General features: G+C 44.1%; 1 protein-coding gene across 6 annotated transcripts in view; it reads left to right on the top strand.

Moving 5' to 3' along the window:
* Nucleotides 1-20126, top strand: part of LOC110497355 (coronin-2A) — a 71484-nt gene that overhangs the window by 23262 nt on the left and 28096 nt on the right. For 4 of the 6 annotated variants that reach the window (XM_090210312.1, XM_090210308.1, XM_090210310.1 and 1 more), the window contains exons 2-4: nucleotides 11022-11222; nucleotides 13308-13424; nucleotides 13786-13935. In XM_090210312.1, coding sequence (XP_090066438.1) covers nucleotides 11022-11222; nucleotides 13308-13424; nucleotides 13786-13935 — 468 coding nt within the window. Of the gene's footprint in view, nucleotides 1-1507; nucleotides 1908-11021; nucleotides 11223-13307; nucleotides 13425-13785; nucleotides 13936-20126 lie in introns of those variants that run through there. The other 2 variants (XM_090210313.1, XM_090210311.1) reach the window with 1 other exon arrangement.

The following is a 20126-nucleotide window of genomic DNA, read 5'->3' as shown; positions in this document are numbered from 1 at the left end:
TTACTGGTTTTGTCCCGTTCTCTCTATCTCTGGTTGATTACTGGTTTTGTCCCGTTCTCTCTATCTCTGGTTGATTACTGGTTTTATCCCCTTCTCTCCATCTCTGGTTGATTACTGGTTTTATCCCCTTCTCTCCATCTCTGGTTGATTACTGGTTTTATCCCCTTCTCTCCATCTCTGGTTGATTACTGGTTTTGTCCTGTTCTCTCCATCTCTGGTTGATTACTGGTTTTATCCCCTTCTCTCCATCTCTGGTTGATTACTGGTTTTGTCCCGTTCTCTCTATCTCTGGTTGATTACTGGTTTTGTCCCGTTCTCTCTATCTCTGGTTGATTACTGGTTTTGTCCTGTTCTCTCCATCTCTGGTGGATTACTGGTTTTATCCCGTTCTCTCTATCTCTGGTTGATTACTGGTTTTGTCCCGTTCTCTCTATCTCTGGTTGATTACTGGTTTTGTCCCGTTCTCTCTATCTCTGGTTGATTACTGGTTTTGTCCTGTTCTCTCCATCTCTGGTGGATTACTGGTTTTATCCCGTTCTCTCTATCTCTGGTTGATTACTGGTTTTATCCCCTTCTCTCCATCTCTGGTTGATTACTGGTTTTGTCCCGTTCTCTCTATCTCTGGTTGATTACTGGTTTTGTCCCGTTCTCTCTATCTCTGGTTGATTACTGGTTTTGTCCCGTTCTCTCTATCTCTGGTTGATTACTGGTTTTGTCCCGTTCTCTCTATCTCTGATTGATTACTGGTTTTGTCCCGTTCTCTCTATCTCTGGTTGATTACTGGTTTTGTCCTGTTCTCTCTATCTCTGGGTGATTACTGGTTTTGTCCCGTTCTCTCTATCTCTGGTTGATTACTGGTTTTGTCCCGTTCTCTCCATCTCTGGTTGATTACTGGTTTTGTCCCGTTCTCTCTATCTCTGGTTGATTACTGGTTTTGTCCCGTTCTCTCCATCTCTGGTTGATTACTGGTTTTGTCCCGTTCTCTCTATCTCTGGGTGATTATCGGTTTTGTCCCGTTCTCTCTATCTCTGGTTGATTACTGGTTTTGTCCTGTTCTCTCTATCTCTGGGTGATTACTGGTTTTGTCCCGTTCTCTCTATCTCTGGTTGATTACTGGTTTTGTCCCGTTCTCTCTATCTCTGGTTGATTACTGGTTTTGTCCCGTTCTCTCTATCTCTGGTTGATTACTGGTTTTGTCCCGTTCTCTCTATCTCTGGTTGATTACTGGTTTTGTCCCGTTCTCTCCATCTCTGGTTGATTACTGGTTTTGTCCCGTTCTCTCTATCTCTGGGTGATTACTGGTTTTGTCCCGTTCTCTCTATCTCTGGTTGATTACTGGTTTTGTCCCGTTCTCTCTCTCTCTGGTTGTGGCAACTCCAAGATAGAGGGAGGAATTCTGATTGAACCAATACTGTGGAGGAGGAGTGAAGGCAGAGGGAGTGGCGATCGGAGGATCTTTCCCTCTCCCATCTCCTCCCTGTTTCTCTTCGTCACTGGGTTAGGCACCACCCTTTTAGGGAGTGTACACACACACACACGCTCCTGCTCTCTCCTGCTTACAGTGACCACCAGCTACTGTATACTGAACTCTGTGTCCGTAGACCTGCTGTACTGCTCTACCCAGAGAGAGTTGGATGAGCTCTGGTTGGACTCCAGCAGCAGGACTGTAAGGGCTTGGTCTGTAGAGTTGGATGATATCACTCAGTGGCTGTACTCTTTGAAGCCTGTGTTGCAGGAGGCTGGCTTGCTCCACGTGCCTCAGAGAGCGAGACGGGAGAGAAGAGATTTACAGAGGCAAGCCATCTAGACGTGACATATAGACAGCACCTGCTCTCTCTCTCTCAAGGAGCTCTTCTCTTTTTCTCCTCTCAGTTGGCCTGCCTGCCATCCCACACTGACTAGACAGGGTGAGTAGGCTTCAGACAGAGGGAATGACAGATCTTTCTCTCTCTTTTTCACTTTCCGCTGTTCACTCATACTGTCTTGATCTTTGATACTTGCTCCTTCTTTCTGTCTGTCCTCTTCACTACCTCTCATTCCTTTAGTTTCCTGTCCTTTCATCTCTACCTCTCTCTTCCTATAATGTGTGTGTGGTAACGTGTTTGTTGGCGTGGGGTGAGCTCACCACAGGGCTTGACAGTTGTGTGTGTGTGTGTGTGTGTGTGGGATAGCTGAGTGAGGGACAGGGTGATTACAGTGTGCAGTTTTCTGGCTCCTGAGGAGCTGAGGCAGGCTCCAACAAGATACACCTAACACCTCTAGGGAGCGTTTAAAGTGTGTTGTTTGCGTCCGTGCATAGTATTTTTAAAAGATCCTGTCGGCAAAGCTCTATGAAGTTGTCATTACAAAGTAATTATTCACGCACATCGCCAGCGGCAGCATGATCCTGCTGCCTCTGGCTCAACCGAAAAGGGAATGTGAAGAAGGAGCTGTTACAGTTTTAGAATAGTAAACATGACATCATCCCTATACTGAGTCAGTCAAGTGTTAAATCACAGATGGGTTTTATGGTCGGGTCATCTAAGGCTCTCTGCCACTGAACTATGGAAGACACACAAGACCCACAAGACCTATTCATCAAGCTCTGGGTCCCATTTCTCATTCATGTTAAGGCTGTGTGTGTGTGTGTGTGTGTGTGTGTGTGTGTGTGTGTGTGTGTGTGTGTGTGTGTGTGTGTGTGTGTGTGTGTGTGTGTGTGTATATATATATACACACACACACACACACATGTTTCCTCTGTCTACAGACCATGGGGAAAGAAAGAGCACTTTGAGCTTGTGGAGGATCTGCAGCAGGTGAAATGTTATACTAGAGAGAGAGAGAGCCTGGGACTTGCAGCACTATCAATGGGCAAACTCCCACTACAGGACAATGTGTGTGTTGAAGTGTACAAGCATCTGTATACAGGCTGCACGCCATACAGAACAAATGCTAACTCTGAATGAACAACAGTCAGCTGTTTTCCAGTTGCTTATGTATGCAATAACATGCGTTTGTGCACCTGTGTGTGTGCGTGCGAGTCGGTGCATTCTTAGAATGCTAGAATTGTATGCATTAACATGCGTTTGTGCACCTGCGTGTGTGCGTGCGAGTCGGTGCATTCTTAGAATGCTAGAATTGTATGCATACGACTGCTGCCAAAGTCAATGGTATTGAAGCCCAGAGGAAGTATGAATGTGGAAATAACATGTATGCATGTTTTGCACAAACAGATAGCCTATAGTCCCATGGCCAAACAACTTCCCTATACAGTATACAGGTGTAGTGCCAAACTACTGTCAACACTCACTCACCACTTCCTACATGTTGATACGCTCTGGTAAAGTCTGGTAAAACGTCCTTTTAAAAGTTTCAAAAGCAGAACACCAGGCAATGGAATCCTGGTATTATGTGGGTTCATATAGCAATATAAAGTGCTGCTTTGTGTTGTGCAGATCTTCAAGCCGGAGGGATTTCTCCAGTGACAGGAGTGAATTTAATGATTAACTAATGGGTGAATTAGGTGAGCAGGGTGTGGTGTGTCCAACAATGGGACTATGCCTGTATCTACACGTTACTTCTCTCATTGTAGGCCAATGCAACCCTTTACAGTACAAATCAATCAGAAGGCTATGCTATCCCACCTCAGCACACACACACACACACACATCCCACTCGCTCCATCAAGGCATCTCCTTCTATAGTACATTCCTCTTTTCCATGTACATTCTACAGTGTTGGGCTGTTATTGTGTTACCTGTGCTGCATGGCCTTCTCTTACAGGGAGAAAGCCTGTAGCGCGCGGCTGTCGTCTGAGTATCATGTCAGACAGGAACGTAGACACACACACACAGACCTGGACATTCCCTGGCTCGTGTTTCCCTTTGAGCGCTTACAAAACACGGCAGGCGACCCGGCAACAGCCCTCACTCTATCTCCCCCTTCCTCACTCACCTTACCCCCTCCTCAACTATCCCGACTCGCCCTCTTCTCCCACCTTACCCCCTCCTCCACTAACCCTCTCACAGGCTCTCATAGTGGAAACATCAGTGGAAAGATAGTTTAATAGTAACATATTCTCCTAAACCATATAAACATAAGACAAGACATTAGGTTGAGGTAAAGGTGAGAGATTTGTAGTTTGGTTGTGAAGGGGGTAGCGGGAGTTGTAGTTTGGTTGTGAAAGGGGGCAGAGGGAGTTGTAGTTTGGTTGTGAGGGAGTTGTAGTTTGGTTGTGAGAGAGTTGTAGTTTGGTTGTGAGGGAGCTGTAGTTTGGTTGTGAGGGAGCTGTAGTTTGGTTGTGAGGGAGCTGTAGTTTGGTTGTGAGGGAGCTGTAGTTTGGTTGTGAGGGAGCTGTAGTTTGGCTGTGAAAGAGTTGTAGTTTGGCTGTGACGGAGTTGTAGTTTGGCTGTGACGGAGTTGTAGTTTGGCTGTGACGGAGTTGTAGTTTGGTGAAAGAGTTGTAGTTTGGCTGTGAAAGAGTTGTAGTTTGGCTGTGAAAGAGTTGTAGTTTGGCTGTGAAAGAGTTGTAGTTTGGCTGTGAGAGAGTTGTAGTTTGGTTGTGAGAGAGTTGTAGTTTGGCTGTGAGGGAGTTGTAGTTTGGCTGTGAGGGAGTTGTAGTTTGGCTGTGAGAGAGTTGTAGTTTGGCTGTGAGAGAGTTGTAGTTTGGTTGTGAGAGAGTTGTAGTTTGGCTGTGAGGGAGTTGTAGTTTGGCTGTGAGGGAGTTGTAGTTTGGCTGTGAGAGAGTTGTAGTTTGGCTTTGAGAGAGTTGTAGTTTGGCTGTGAGGGAGTTGTAGTTTGTCTGTGAGAGAGTTGTAGTTAGGCTGTGAGGGTGGCGGAGGACGTTGTAGTTTGGCTGTGAGGGAGCTGTAGTTAGGCTGTGAAGGAGTTGTAGTTTGGCTGTGAGGGAGCTGTAGTTAGGCTGTGAAGGAGTTGTAGTTAGGCTGTGAGGGTGGCGGAGGACGTTGTAGTTTGGCTGTGAGAGAGTTGTAGTTTGGCTTTGAGAGAGTTGTAGTTTGGCTGTGAGGGAGTTGTAGTTTGTCTGTGAGAGAGTTGTAGTTAGGCTGTGAGGGTGGCGGAGGACGTTGTAGTTTGGCTGTGAGGGAGCTGTAGTTAGGCTGTGAAGGAGTTGTAGTTTGGCTGTGAGGGAGCTGTAGTTAGGCTGTGAAGGAGTTGTAGTTAGGCTGTGAGGGTGGCGGGGGACGTTGTAGTTTGGCTGTGAGGGAGCTGTAGTTAGGCTGTGGTGAAGGGAGTTGGGAGGGTGGTGAAGGGAGTTGTAGTTTGGCTGTGAGGGACTTGTAGTTAGGCTGTGGTGAAGGGAGTTGTGAGGTGACATGATCCTTAGAGAGAGAGAGATCACTGATAGATGTCAGAGATGTTGGAGGTTTAGTGGTGGGTGGAAGGTGTCATGGTGCCTTCAGCTTCAGGCATGGCGTTCTAACAGAGAGTCTGTAGTCCATCTCAGCCACAGAGGTAAATAGAGAGATCAAATCAAATGTTATTTGTCACATGCACCGAATACAACAACTTACAAGCCCTTAACCAACAATGCAGTTCAAAATATTTGCTAAATACATTTTTTAAATAAAAACTAACATTAAGATTACATAACAATAACAAAGCTATATACAGGGGGTACCGGTACCAAGTCAATGTGCGGGGCTACAGGTTGGTCAAAGTAATTTGTACATGTAGTTAGGGGTAAAGTGACTATGCATAATGCCCAGCCAGTAGCAGCAGTGTAAAAACAAAGTGTGGTGGGGTCAATGTGAATATTTTGGGTGGCCATTTGATGAATTATTCAGCAGACTTATGGCTTGGGGGTAGAAGCTGTTAAGGAGCCATTTGGACCTAGACTTGGTGCTCCAGTACCGCTTGCCGTGTGTTAGCAGAGAGAACCGTCTATGACTTGGTTGACTGGAGTCTTTGACAATAATTTGTGCCTTCCTCTGACACCGCCTAGTAAATAGGTCCTGGATGACAGGAAGTTTGGCCCCAGGGATGTATTGGGCCGTACACACTACCCTCTGTAGTGCCTTACGGTCAGATGCCAAGCAGTTGCCATACCAGGCGGTGATGGTGCAGCTGTAGAACTTTTTGAGGATCTGGGGACCCATGCCAAATATTTTCAGTCTCCTGAGGGGGAAAAGGTGCTGTGGTGCCCTCTTCATGACTGTCTTGTTGTGTTTGGACCATGATAGTTCGTTGGTGATGTGGACACCAAGGAACTTGAAACTCTCAACCCGCTCCACTACAGCCCCATCGATGTTAATGGGAGCCTGTTCGGCCCTCCTTTTCCTGTAGTCCACGATCAGCTCTTTTGTCTTGCTCACATTGAGGGAGAGGTTGTTGTCTCTGAGCCTCCCTATAGGCTGACTCATCGTTGTCGGTGATCAGGCCTACCACTGTTGTGTCGTCAGCAGACTTAATGATGGTGATGGAATCGTGCTTGGCCTGCAGTCATGGGTGAACAGGGAGTACAGAAGGCGTTGCAGAGGGAGGTGTTTAGTCCCAGGATCTTTAGCTTAGTGATGAGTTTTATGGGCACTATGGTGTTGAACGCTGAGCTGTAGTCAATGAACAGCATTCTCACATAGGTGTTAATTTTGTCCAGGTGTGAGAGGGCAGTGTGGAGTGTGATTGAGATTGCGTCATCTGTGGATCTGTTGGTGCGGTATACGAATTGGAGTGGATCTAGGGTTTCCGGGATGATGGTGTTGATGTGAGCCCTGACCAGCCTTTCAAAGCACTTCATATGGCTACTGACATGAGTGCTACGAGACGGTAGTCATTTAGGCAGATTACCTTCACATTCTTGGGGACAGGGACTATGGTGGTCTGCTTGAAACATGTAGGTATTACTTACTCGGGTCAGGGAGAGGTTGAACATTTCAGTGAAGACACTTCCCAGTTGGTCCGTGCATGCTCTGGGTACACGCCCTCGTAATCCATCTGGCCCTGCAGCCTTGCGAATGTTGACCTGTTTAAAGGTCTTGCTCACATCGGCTATAGAAAGCGTAATCACACAGTCATGGAACAGCTGGTGCTCTCATGCATGCTTCAGTGTTGCTTGCCTAGAAGCAAGAATAAAAGACAGTTAGCATAAAATACATTTGTCCTGTATTGACGCTTTGCCTGTTTGATGGTTTGTCTGAGGGCATAGCAGGATTTCTTATACGTGTCCGGATTAGTGCCAATGCATGTGAACTTTGCCCTCCTCTTGGCTCTGAACTTTGACATGTTGTCCTGTGGAAAGCTAGAGATGCGTCCCAAATATCACCCCATTCCCTATATAGTGCACTACTTTTGACCAGGGCTCATGGGGCTGTGGAGAGTCCTGAACACACCAAGGTGACTGGGGTGAGACGGTAACGCACCCAGCTCGCACAGGATTAAAGAACAGATTGTTGAAAGCCACTGAAATATGAAAGGCGTGAAAAATGCAACTTGAGATTGGTCTTCTACATTTGTCTTTGTGATGCGTTTCACAGTGGTTTTTACAGCACCCTTTTACCATATGAAGTTGTGAGTCATTGGTTATAGCCCTCCGTTGACAAAAATAGATGTTCTACAGTCCAACTGATAGAGCTAGCTCTATATCTTATGTACCTTGCTCTCCTTTATACAGCAAGAGATATCCAGCCTTTGCAATGTGCTATACAGACATATTTGACATTTTTGGAGCAGTGGAAGACTTTTGATCAGCAAGATGACAGGGTTAAAAATAGAATAATCTGTACTCGTCATCGTTTCCTTGTTCAGACGGCCCCCACTATTCAGCCAAGCTGTGTACCTACCTGCTGTTAAAGCACAAAATGGAACTGTCACTTTCTCTCACTACTTAACTCTGTATTTGAAGTCTATGACTACAGGCTGGATTTCTAGGGAAAGGGTTGGTGCTTTTTCTCCTCTTGGAGGCTTGTCACACTTTGTTTGTGTCTGAAATGGCACCCTATTCCCTTTATAGTGCACTACTTTTGTCCAGGGCCCTATATACTGTATATAGTAATGCACTCTTATTAGGCAAGACTGCCTTCTCACCTTGTGCACCAGAGGCATGGAATAGTCTACAACCCATGCTTCATCTAGCTATGTTAGTGCCACTGAATGAATTACACATTCTGATGGTAGACTCTGTTACAGAGGAGTTTAAATGTTTTTTTTTAGGCTGGATCATGTTGTTGAATTGTATTGTTGTATGTTTTAATTCTGTCATGTATTGATTGTTGCTGCCTCCTTGGCCAGGTCTCCCTCGAAAAAGAGACTGGGTCTCAATGGGCTTTTCATAGTTAAATAAATCAAATAGGCTGCCATTTCGAACGCAGCTTTTGAGATTGCCATTTTCAAGCCCCTCACTGTGAAGTTCTTCAGGTCATTGTGTTCCCTCTGTAGAAGAAGAAGAGAGACAGGTGGGTTTGGAGAGAAGCAGCGGGTTGAGAGATAATGATCAGGTTCTATGTATTTGGGTTAATGACTGGAAGCGGGGAAAGACACATTCAAATAGAGAGCCTTGGAGCAGAACGATGTCAACTCGGCTCTCTACAGCTGAACCAATGGAGAGAGCCTTGTTGGAGCTGGGTCGTGTTCATAAGGGAATACTGTAGCGAAACGTTGTGCAACGGAAAACAAAAATTTGTGAATTTATTGGATAAGTCCAGCTGTTTTCTTCCGTTGCGTGCACTTATGAACACCACCCAGAGCCAACCAACGATCAACGTCCCGTCATTCATTCCAACAGGGCCCATCAAGCCTGTTCTCACTGACTCAAAACGGACAGGCAATAGGCTGACACTATCAGGTACACCCAACAGGCTCCTACTGAGGGGTAGTAGAGAGCTACTGTCTCTGACTGCTACTGACAGGGATGGGATATGGCTGTTGCTTTCTCTTTCTTTTGAGGACACAGATGTTGCCCAGAGCAAGAGCGGAGAGAAGATAGGACCAGTCTGATAGGACCGTTGTGGTGTTTGTGTAAATATACACATAGGACCTGGTAGACACATTCCTGCTTTCTGTCTTGACATGCATTGAGATATTTCACTGTTTGGGATTGTGTGTTGGCTTTTGTTCATTTGAGGTACAAACATTTGTCAGCAGTCAATGCATTATTTCCACTAGTGTAGTTCACCTAGGAAGCTAGCTGTTGGCAGTGCAGCTGCAGGGATATGGCATTATCAGTGTGAGCCATCTGTGTCCCACGGCTGGTTGGGTTCATTCACTCACCTGAAAAGGTTAACGAAGCTCTCGTCAGGTAGAGAACATTCGGGCGTGACCGCACAGCGCTCTCAACGCTCACCCGGGGGTAGAAGACGATAGGGCCACGCGTAAACAGAGACTGAGGCGAGCTGAAAGATGGGAAATCTTATTCCCTGTTTCTCGCTTTCTTTTTCTCTATCTCTCTTTCCCCCCTCTCTCTTTCCCTCTCTCTCTCTCTCCGCCTCTCTTTTCTTTCTTTCTTTCTCTCTCACCTTCTTTCCCTCTCTTGCCCATCTCTCTCTCTCTCCCCCTCTCTCCCCCTCTCTGCTTCTGTTGAGGCCAACCAACCACCACCACTAAAGCCACACCCGCACCAACCAACCACTGGCCTGCCTGGCTCCCAGTGTTTTATTTTTACCTCTTCCCCCCCACAATGATGTCACTCTGTCTTCCTCGTTGCCATATTTTTACTGACACCATCTGCATCGCCAGAAAAAACTCACTTCCATCCAAACACAGAGAGGGATGATGTCATTAAGCCATAGGTCATTTCCAGGTGACACAACAGCCCATATCCTTTGGGCTCCAGATAGCGGTTTCCTTTAGGCACAGATCTAGGATCAGTTTACCCTCAGCAAACCTTTAACTTTAACCATTGGAAATAAAAATGTTAAACTGACCTTAGATCAGTGTTTGAGGAGCCACTACATACTACTCCTATTTACATTTGAGTAATTTAGCAGATGATCTTATCCAGAGCAATTAGGGTTAAGTGCCTTGCTCACGGGCACGCCAGCAGGTTTCTCACCTAGTCAGCTCAGGTTTCGAACCAGCGACCTTTCGGTTTACACTCATCATACCCTAACCTTGACCATTTGAGAGAAACACTGACCTAAGATCAGCGTCTATAGGGGCAGCTTCATCCTGCTCACAGTTTTGGTCCTGTACTGTTACTGTACTGTAACCTCAGGTCCACCAGCCTCTCCTCTAATTCATAAATAATGACCATGCAGCAGTAATAGACATGCAGGCAGACAGACATGTTGGCTAGCCAGGCTGGGTCCCAGACGTTCTTCCACACAGGCACTTATTCTAGCACATAGATGACTTATCCACTAGCTGTAGTACTAGGTTGGCTTTAACAGGCACTAAAACAGACGGAAACAGGGAGGGACTACCTGGTCCAATAAGAAACACTCTCTTTAGCTTCCCGTTGAAAACCGTTTTAAAACGTTTTCCCTAATGGATAGGATCCTGAAGTGCAGGCTGCAGAGAGGCGGATGGACTAACAAGAGGCTTACGGTTTGGGGGAGGTCTAATAGTGATTATCTTGCTCTTCACTTTACTGAATGGTTCCAATCCCCCGTGGTGTTTGACAGTGTTAGGGTGCAGCTTTACAAAATCCATCTATCCTGTCACCGTGTAGAATGTCAATTGGAGTGGGCAGCTTGCCATTTTGATTCTAATAACTGTTATGTGGTGGCCTGCTTTTCGGAGATGTTTTTTTATGTCTGGTTGACATAGATGGATCTCTCACACTCTGGTAAGATTGGGCTGAAGTGCTGTCTCGTTAAGGCGTATATCTAGTTCTGTATCTGTGTTCTGTTGTACGCGTGGCCAACAATCAAAAACCTTGTTAAAGGCACCATTAAATTAACTTTGAGAAACTGGCAATTCTCCTTCATTGACCATTTTTCCTCTCGCTCCCTCCCCTCCTCCATCTCTCTCTTCCTACTTCTCTCTTCCTCTGCCTTGTCTTCCGCTCTGCCTAATGTGTTTGTGTAGTGAGGTATGATGTTGATCCAAAAAACAGGATTCTACATTTTCTCTTGCTCTCTCCATCCTAGATGACATGGCGTCCTCAGTATCGCAGCTCCAAGTTCCGCCACGTGTTCGGTAAGGCCGCCACCAAGGAGAACTGCTACGATGGCGTGCCCATCACGCGGAGCGTCCACGACAACCACTTCTGCGCCGTCAACCCGCGTTTCATTGCCGTCATCACAGAGTGCGCCGGAGGCGGAGCCTTCCTGGTCCTCTCTGTCCATCACGTGAGTCTCCGCCCACCTTTGCTTTTTTTGAGAAATAAATGTGAAATCTCTCTCTTGTCGAGGTAGAAGTTTTTCTTAACCATAGGTCTGGGATCAGAATATCAGTCGTTAGGGGTAACTTCTACCTAGAGGGTGATGTCATTGTTGGTGAATTAGTGAGTATTTGAGGGTCTTCACATTTGATAGATTCTGGGCATATTGTTTGAGATGCCCTGCTGCGTTATATTACCTAAAATGTCTGTTTTTAGCTTAGACTTTTCATGTTGAGGTATCCCTCCAAGCCCTCTGTAGTCTGTTGCTAAGGCTGATGTTTTGGGGGGGTTCACTTCAAACAGCGCCCCAGCCAAAGACCGGCAAAAAAAGACAGAAAGAAAATGCAGGGAAAGTTAAACCGTCTAACCCATAACTTTCCCTCCTAAAACACCTGTCATCTTTATTTTGTTACCCCTCCACAAACTCTTTCTCCCTCCTTCCCTTTGCTGTCTAGATATCAAAAATCAATCTGACTCGTAAATGACGTATACAAAGATGTCCTTTATTATGTGTAGCCTCTTATCAGTGGAGGCATTGTGTTGATCTCTCCACTGAACTTGGCTTTCTCTTTCAACTCCCTGCACGGCTATAGCACCTCCAGACCTCTTCACCTGAACACCAGCTGAATTTACAGGCTTTCATTTATCAAAGACCTTGCAGTGATTCATCAGAAAGGCTCTCGATCCACCGCTCCCTCTTTCCCCCCTTCCTTTTTTCCTGTCTTCTCCCTTCTTTTTCCCCTCTTTCTTCTTGAAGGGGTCTCTCTCTGAATTTATCATACGCCTCTTCTTGGCTCAGACAGGAGTTACATAGGGACATAGGAATGACATAACTCACCTATGTCCCCCTCCACCCGTCGCAAGGAGTTGAAACTATGGCTTGTCTCAGAGACGCCCTCCCGTACCCCGACACACACACAGGCACGCACACACACACTGTTTGGTCCCTATAATCTAATACATGTATGACCCATCTCTCTCTCTCTGACAGCATGTTCTTAGACTGAGTCATTCATGTAGTTTCAGGGCTCACCCCCCTATCCCAAACACACCTTGCCTACACACACACACACACACACACCATGCTCCTCCTGGACACCAATGATGTCATGCAGTGTCACCTGTCACAACACACCTGTGAGTGGTTCTTTTCAGACTCATTAGTAAGGGTGCTAAAACAGGCCTGGATTACTGCATTCTTAAACTTCTTGAATTGTCTGATGCAAATCAGATTGAGACCATAAGGATTGTGTAATAGAGACATGTTGTGTTAAAACAATGGTGAATAGTGAACACGCCCCAGCATTGCTCAACATGCTCACCTCTGTCATAAGTTGCTGATCTTGATAGATTATGTCTAGATCTTCAGGAAGTGTCTGAGTAGACAGACATCTAAAGAATAAAACACATCAATACGGTTGGCTTTTAAAACTGTTTTCACACGCTTTCTTAAATGACTTCTTTATGTACCACCTTTGCCATCATGTTAGCCAGCTAGGGTATTGAAGTTAATTATTTGTAAACTATTCCTTGCTGTCATTGCCTATTGCTCAATTGTCTTCAGGTAGGTGAAGGGCTTGCTATGCCGCCTTGCATAGACTTGCTGGTTAGCTCTGTAGTGAGGTTGTCATTCAGTATGCTGAGGTAGGCTGCCTGTCCTGACTTGTGAAGAGGAGTCAGACTTGGTTCTTTCTAGGCTGGTCTGCCGATTACATCATGTTTACCTGGACGAATTCTGTCCCTGACTTTGAATACTGGATATTTGTTGACCGGTTTCTTTGAGTAATGAATATTAATTTTATCTTGCGATTTCCCCTGTTTACCTTTAGTCCTAGTCCTCATATGTTTATGTATAGTCTGTATCCTGCCTACACATTTCTACCTGATGTAATGATGAATAAGATCAAACCTCAGACTCTAGCTCCACTTTCTCCTGACCCCGTGGCTCCTAGGAATCTTGCAAACACACATTGACTTCAGGGCAGGAGTGTGATGCCTGATGTAATGTTCTATTGCCCCCCCCCCCCCCCCCCCCCCCGTCTGTGTTATTCAGACAGGGAAGGTGGACCCCCTTCACCCCAAAGTGTCAGGCCACAGAGGTAACGTACTGGACATCAAATGGAACCCCTTCAACGACTTCTGTATAGCATCCTGCTCGGAGGACTCCACGGTCAGTAGTGTACACACACACACATAAAATCACTTTTCCATTCATTTCATACCACTGACTAAGTAGCCAACTGGGGTTAGAGCAACATCTTTTAAACAGTCAAAGATAACTGGAGGGCCTAGGTAATAGCTGTCTGAAGTCCTGACCTGTACTACCACCTGTAACATGTTTGAGACTTACAACTCTTCTTTGTGTGTTATGAATTAGCTGCTGGTCAGTCTCAAATTCCTCACCTTTCAGTTTGGCTCTCTGAGTTGGCTCTAGTCAATGGTTAGCTTTGAAGTGTGTGTATGTAACTTTTTATGTGTGTCCGTGTGTGTGTGTGTGTGTGTGTGTGTGTGTGTGTGTGTTGCTCTAACAGGTGAAGGTGTGGGACATCCCTCCCCATGGTGTGCTGAAGAACCTGACGGTGCCGTGGAAGGAGCTGCAGGGTCACAGCCGCAGGGTGGGCCTCATCGAGTGGCACCCTACTGCCAACAATGTGCTCTTCAGCACTGGCTATGACTACCAGGTAACACACACACACTAACCCTCAGATACACAAGCCCATGTATACAGTGCCTTCAGAAAGTATTCACACCCCTTGACTTTTTTCAAATTTTATTGTGTTACAGCCTGAATTTAAAATGGATTCAATGGAGATTTTGTGTCACTGATCTACACACAATACCCCATAATGTCAAAGTGGAATTGTGTTTTTAGACATTTTTACAAATGAATTAAAAATGAAAATCTGAAATGTCTTGCCTCAATAAGTATTCAAAAACCAGGAAGGTTTTTCAATGCCTTGCAAAAAAGGGAACCTATTGGTACTTTGGATGGTGTATCAATACACCTAGTCACTACAAAGATACAGGTGTCCTTCCTAACTCAGTTGACGGAGAGGAAGGAAACCGCTCAGAGATTTCAACCAGTTAAATGGTTGTGATAGGAGAAAACTGAGGATGGATCAACAACACTAACCTAAATGACAGAGTGAAAAGAAGGAACCCTGTACAGAATAAAACTATTCCAAAACATGCATTCTGTTTGCAACAAGGCACTAAAGTAATATTGCAAAAAATGTGGCAAGGAAATTAACTTTTTGTCCTGAATTAAAGCATTATGTTTGGAGAAAATCAAAGACAACACATTACTGAGTACCACTCTTCATACTTTCAAGCATAGTGGTGGCTGCATGTTGTGGGTATGCTTGTCATCGGCAAGGGAATTTGTTTCGATAAACAGAAAAGGGGATAGAGCTAATACAAGTTTCAGCAGGACAATAACCTAAACACAAGGCCAACTATACACTGGAGTTTACTAAGACAACATTGAATGTTCCTGAGTGACCTAGTTACAGTTTTGACTTCAATTGGCTTGAAAATCTATGGCAAGACTTGAAAATGGCTGTCTAGCATTGATTAACAACCAACTTGACAGAGCTTGAAGAGTTTTTAAAAGAATAATAGGGAAATATTGTACGATCCAGGTGTGTAAAGCTCTTAGAGACTTACCCAGAAAGACTCACAGATGTAATCGCTGCCAAAGGTGATTCAGGGGGTTGAATACTTGTCTAATCAAAATATATTCGTGTTTTATTTTCCATTAATAAAATAAAATGTTAGAATTTTTCTTCCACTTTGACATTCAAGTATTTTGTGTAGATCGTTGACAAAAAAATGACAAATCCATTTGAATCATTGTAAAGTCACACACACACACACACACTCAGACCCATATACCCTCACAGCTACTCCTGCTCACACACACACTCAGACCCATATACCCTCACAGCTACTCCTGCTCACACACACACTCAGACCCATATACCCTCACAGCTACTCCTGCTCACACACACACTCAGACCCATATACCCTCACAGCTACTCCTGCTCACACACACTTGCATACAGATACTCAGACACACTCAATGTAATATATCGCACATATACAGAATAGTGAGAGCTAACCTGGAAATAGCTTTGGCAGGAATAATCTATCAATGTTGAAATGCAGCCAATTGGGTCACCACATTCTACTGCAGCTTAATCTGCTTGGCAAAGTGCAACAGTATGCATCACAATATTTATTTTAGTTAAGCTTTATTTAACTAGGCAAGTCAGTTAAGAACAAATTATTATTTACAATGACGGCCTACCCCAGCCAAACCCGAACGACGCTTGGCCAATTGTGCGCCGCCCTATGGGACTCCCTATCACGCCTGGTTATGATACAGCCTGAAATCTAACCAGGGTCTGTAGTGACGCCTCTAGAACTGAGATGCAGTGCCTTGGACCGGAACCCAAATCGATCACTGTCTATCTGCCTCACATGAACATTGCTCTTTGTTGACCTTTAAAGATTCCTTGGCAATCTGTTGAGCTCCTCAGTACTTGAATATTAGACTCCCATGTAGGAATTTACAGTATAAGAATGCAAGTAAAATAAATGTGTTGGAAATGGGGCTGTTACGGTGACCGTTTTAACGCCACACCGGCGATCACGAGTCATGACGGCTGTCAAATTCCATGTGACCTTTTTAGTCATGGTAATTAGGCTTCTCCAAGCTCTGATGCTGCTGATGGTACTCAGCACTCTATTGTCCATCTAATCACTCAGACATCAATGCAAATGTTATCGAAAATCTAATCAAACACTTCATGAGAGCCCATGAGCTTATGTTGCACAACATTTCCATAGGCTATGCAATTGCGTGAGAAAACAGAGTGATGGCCTCTATCTAATAGAGAAGGATCCCATCAGATTTCTATAGGCTAGGCCTACTGTAACGATCGTCATAATGGGTAGACCAAGGCGCACGCTGATTTGGGTTCATCATATTTATTTTAAATGTGAACCAGCAACAAAACAATAAAAAGACACAAACATACAGCCTTGTAGGGCTCAAAAGCAACAATACAAAAACAAGATCCCACAAACAACAGGTGGGAAAAGGCTACCTAAATATGATCCCCAATCAGAGACAACGATAGACAGCTGCCTCTGATTGGGAACCATACCATCTAACATAGAAATACAAAAACTAGACTACACATAGAAATAATAAACTAGAACACCCCACAGTCGTGCCCTGAACTACTTCACCATAGCAAATAAAGGCTTTCTATGGCCAGGACGTGACACCTACTATATTTATTTCTCAACGTTCCTAATATTAAGCACATTGCTTCTCTTTACAACAGGAGTATAGCCAACCTGTCTGGCATGACAATTAACCACGGGAAAACCGTCCTCCATTCACTATTTAAGTGCATAGATGACATATTTTTTTCCGGGACAGGTAAAGACAAGATTAAATCAATAGTGTGATGGGTGACAATATTAGCCTATCTCTTGCCAATGATGCCCAGCGTAAGGCAAGAAACAGCACAAGCTTTTTTTTGCAACTTTTTAAAATCCTAATCGCACACCTCATGTAGCCTAGCCCATAGGCCTATATGTTTTGATAAGGTTTGTATCACACCTCATGTAGCCTAGCCCATAGACCTATATGTTTTGATAAGGTTAGTATCACACCTCATGTAGCCTAGCCCATAGACCTATATGTTTTGATAAGGTTAGTATCACACCTCATGTAGCCTAGCCCATAGACCTATATGTTTTGATAAGGTTTGTATCACACCTCATGTAGCCTAGCCCATAGGCCTATATGTTTTTGATAAGGTTAGTATCACACCTCATGTAGCCTAGCCCATAGACCTATATGTTTTGATAAGGTTAGTATCACACCTCATGTAGCCTAGCCCATAGACCTATATGTTTATCACACCTCATGTAGCCTAGCCCATAGACCTATATGTTTTTGATAAGGTTAGTATCACACCTCATGTAGCCTAGCCCATAGACCTATATGTTTTGATAAGGTTAGTATCACACCTCATGTAGCCTAGCCCATAGACCTATATGTTTTGATAAGGTTAGTATCACACCTCATGTAGCCTAGCCCATAGACCTATATGTTTTGATAAGGTTTGTATCACACCTCATGTAGCCTAGCCCATAGGCCTATATGTTTTGATAAGGTTAGTATCACACCTCATGTAGCCTAGCCCATAGGCCTATATGTTTTGATAAGGTTAGTATCACACCTCATGTAGCCTAGCCCATAGACCTATATGTTTTGATAAGGTTAGTATCACACCTCATGTAGCCTAGCCCATAGACCTATATGTTTTGATAAGGTTTGTATCACACCTCATGTAGCCTAGCCCATAGACCTATATGTTTTGATAAGGTTAGTATCACACCTCATGTAGCCTAGCCCATAGACCTATATGTTTTGATAAGGTTTGTATCACACCTCATGTAGCCTAGCCCATAGACCTATATGTTTTGATAAGGTTTGTATCACACCTCATGTAGCCTAGCCCATAGACCTATATGTTTTGATAAGGTTAGTATCACACCTCATGTAGCCTAGCCCATAGACCTATATGTTTTGATAAGGTTTGTATCACACCTCATGTAGCCTAGCCCATAGACCTATATGTTTTGATAAGGTTAGTATCACACCTCATGTAGCCTAGCCCATAGACCTATATGTTTTGATAAGGTTTGTATCACACCTCATGTAGCCTAGCCCATAGACCTATATGTTTTGATAAGGTTAGTATCACACCTCATGTAGCCTAGCCCATAGACCTATATGTTTTGATAAGGTTTGTATCACACCTCATGTAGCCTAGCCCATAGACCTATATGTTTTGATAAGGTTTGTATCACACCTCATGTAGCCTAGCCCATAGACCTATATGTTTTGATAAGGTTTGTATCACACCTCATGTAGCCTAGCCCATAGACCTATATGTTTTGATAAGGTTTGTATCACACCTCATGTAGCCTAGCCCATAGACCTATATGTTTTGATAAGGTTTGTATCACACCTCATGTAGCCTAGCCCATAGGCCTATATGTTTTGATAAGGTTAGTATCACACCTCATGTAGCCTAGCCCATAGACCTATATGTTTTGATAAGGTTTGTATCACACCTCATGTAGCCTAGCCCATATACCTATATGTTTTGATAAGGTTAGTATCACACCTCATGTAGCCTAGCCCATAGGCCTATATGTTTTGATAAGGTTAGTATCACACCTCATGTAGCCTAGCCCATATACCTATATGTTTTGATAAGGTTTGTATCACACCTCATGTAGCCTAGCCCATAGGTCTATATGTTTTGATAAGGTTAGTATCACACCTCATGTAGCCTAGCCCATAGGCCTATATGTTTTGATAAGGTTTGTATCACACCTCATGTAGCCTAGCCCATAGGTCTATATGTTTTGATAAGGTTTGTATCACACCTCATGTAGCCTAGCCCATATACCTATATGTTTTGATAAGGTTAGTATCACACCTCATGTAGCCTAGCCCATAGGCCTATATGTTTTGATAAGGTTAGTATCACACCTCATGTAGCCTAGCCCATAGACCTATATGTTTTGATAAGGTTTGTATCACACCTCATGTAGCCTAGCCCATAGGTCTATATGTTTTGATAAGGTTTGTATCACACCTCATGTAGCCTAGCCCATAGGTCTATATGTTTTGATAAGGTTTGTATCACACCTCATGTAGCCTAGCCCATAGACCTATATGTTTTTGATAAGGTTAGTATCACATCTGAAGTGGCCAAATAACTTCTTAAAATGAAGCTCATTAATCCACTTTTCACCATAGAAAATGCACCTTTATAATAAAAGCATTACATGCATAATCACATTTGTGGTCACTTTTGAGAATGGGGTTTTCATGCTCATGGAACATTTGTGCTTACAGCCTACTCCCGTGTGTGCGTTGCTGTGCTTCTAATGTGAAGAAATAGTTTAATCGTTTATCAACTTTTTAAGCTAAATGTTATCATCTGTTGCATCAGGCTCATTGCTTAAAACAGTTGTTTTGATGCTAGGGGTTGTATTAATTTGGGATCTATCACAACCCACAACTGTCCCAGACTATGTTTGGAATATTTATTTCTCACACAGAGTAGAATAGGTCAACTTGTGTACTATGGGGGATAGTAGATTGACATAGGCTAGTGCTTTTGCTGTTCTTTAGGTCTACTCATCGTGTTGGCTGACAAAAAGTACATTTGGACAGTTCTTCCAATATCTTCAATATGCACCTCTGAATTGGATAAGGACACTCGCAGTTGAGTCCCCAATGTGTCTGTCTTCACTTGTAGCCTGTGAGAAAAACCCCAATCACATGACGGACGACCATGTGAGTGAGAGGTGCTTCGGCACGCAGCTGGGAGGAGGGAATTATAATTATTATATTCAGCCCAAGTGCACAAAGGCCACTGGTGGTAAAAGGCATGGATTCGAGGCATTATCAAGTGCTTGTCAAATTGTGAATGAGAGACTGATGAAGTGTGTACAGCCTGCGCAAAAAAAACAAAGCAGAGCTCATGCCTTTCATGTGACTTTATTCAAATCATCGTTAGTCGCATCATGCAGCCTTAGAATGTTTTGAACATCTAAACATATATCCCAAAATTTGTATCACATATGACATAAATAACCTATTTCTTTGTTAACCTCTCAACACAGAATAGCCCCATGTGCGCACTCCCTCAAATCGTTTGGAGAAAATATTCTTTTTGTTTTATTCAGCTATGTTCAATTGTATTCTTCATACTATAAAATAATGCCACCGTATTCAAAGAAAATCTTGTCTGCTGAATGAACTAGTGTA

The sequence above is a fragment of the Oncorhynchus mykiss genome, chromosome 19 (assembly GCF_057628025.1).
Source record: "Oncorhynchus mykiss isolate SJ-2025 chromosome 19, ASM5762802v1, whole genome shotgun sequence".
Lineage (NCBI taxonomy): Eukaryota > Metazoa > Chordata > Actinopteri > Salmoniformes > Salmonidae > Oncorhynchus > Oncorhynchus mykiss.
Note: the sequence above shows the minus strand (reverse complement) of the source record. Positions and strands in the feature narration are given on the sequence as shown.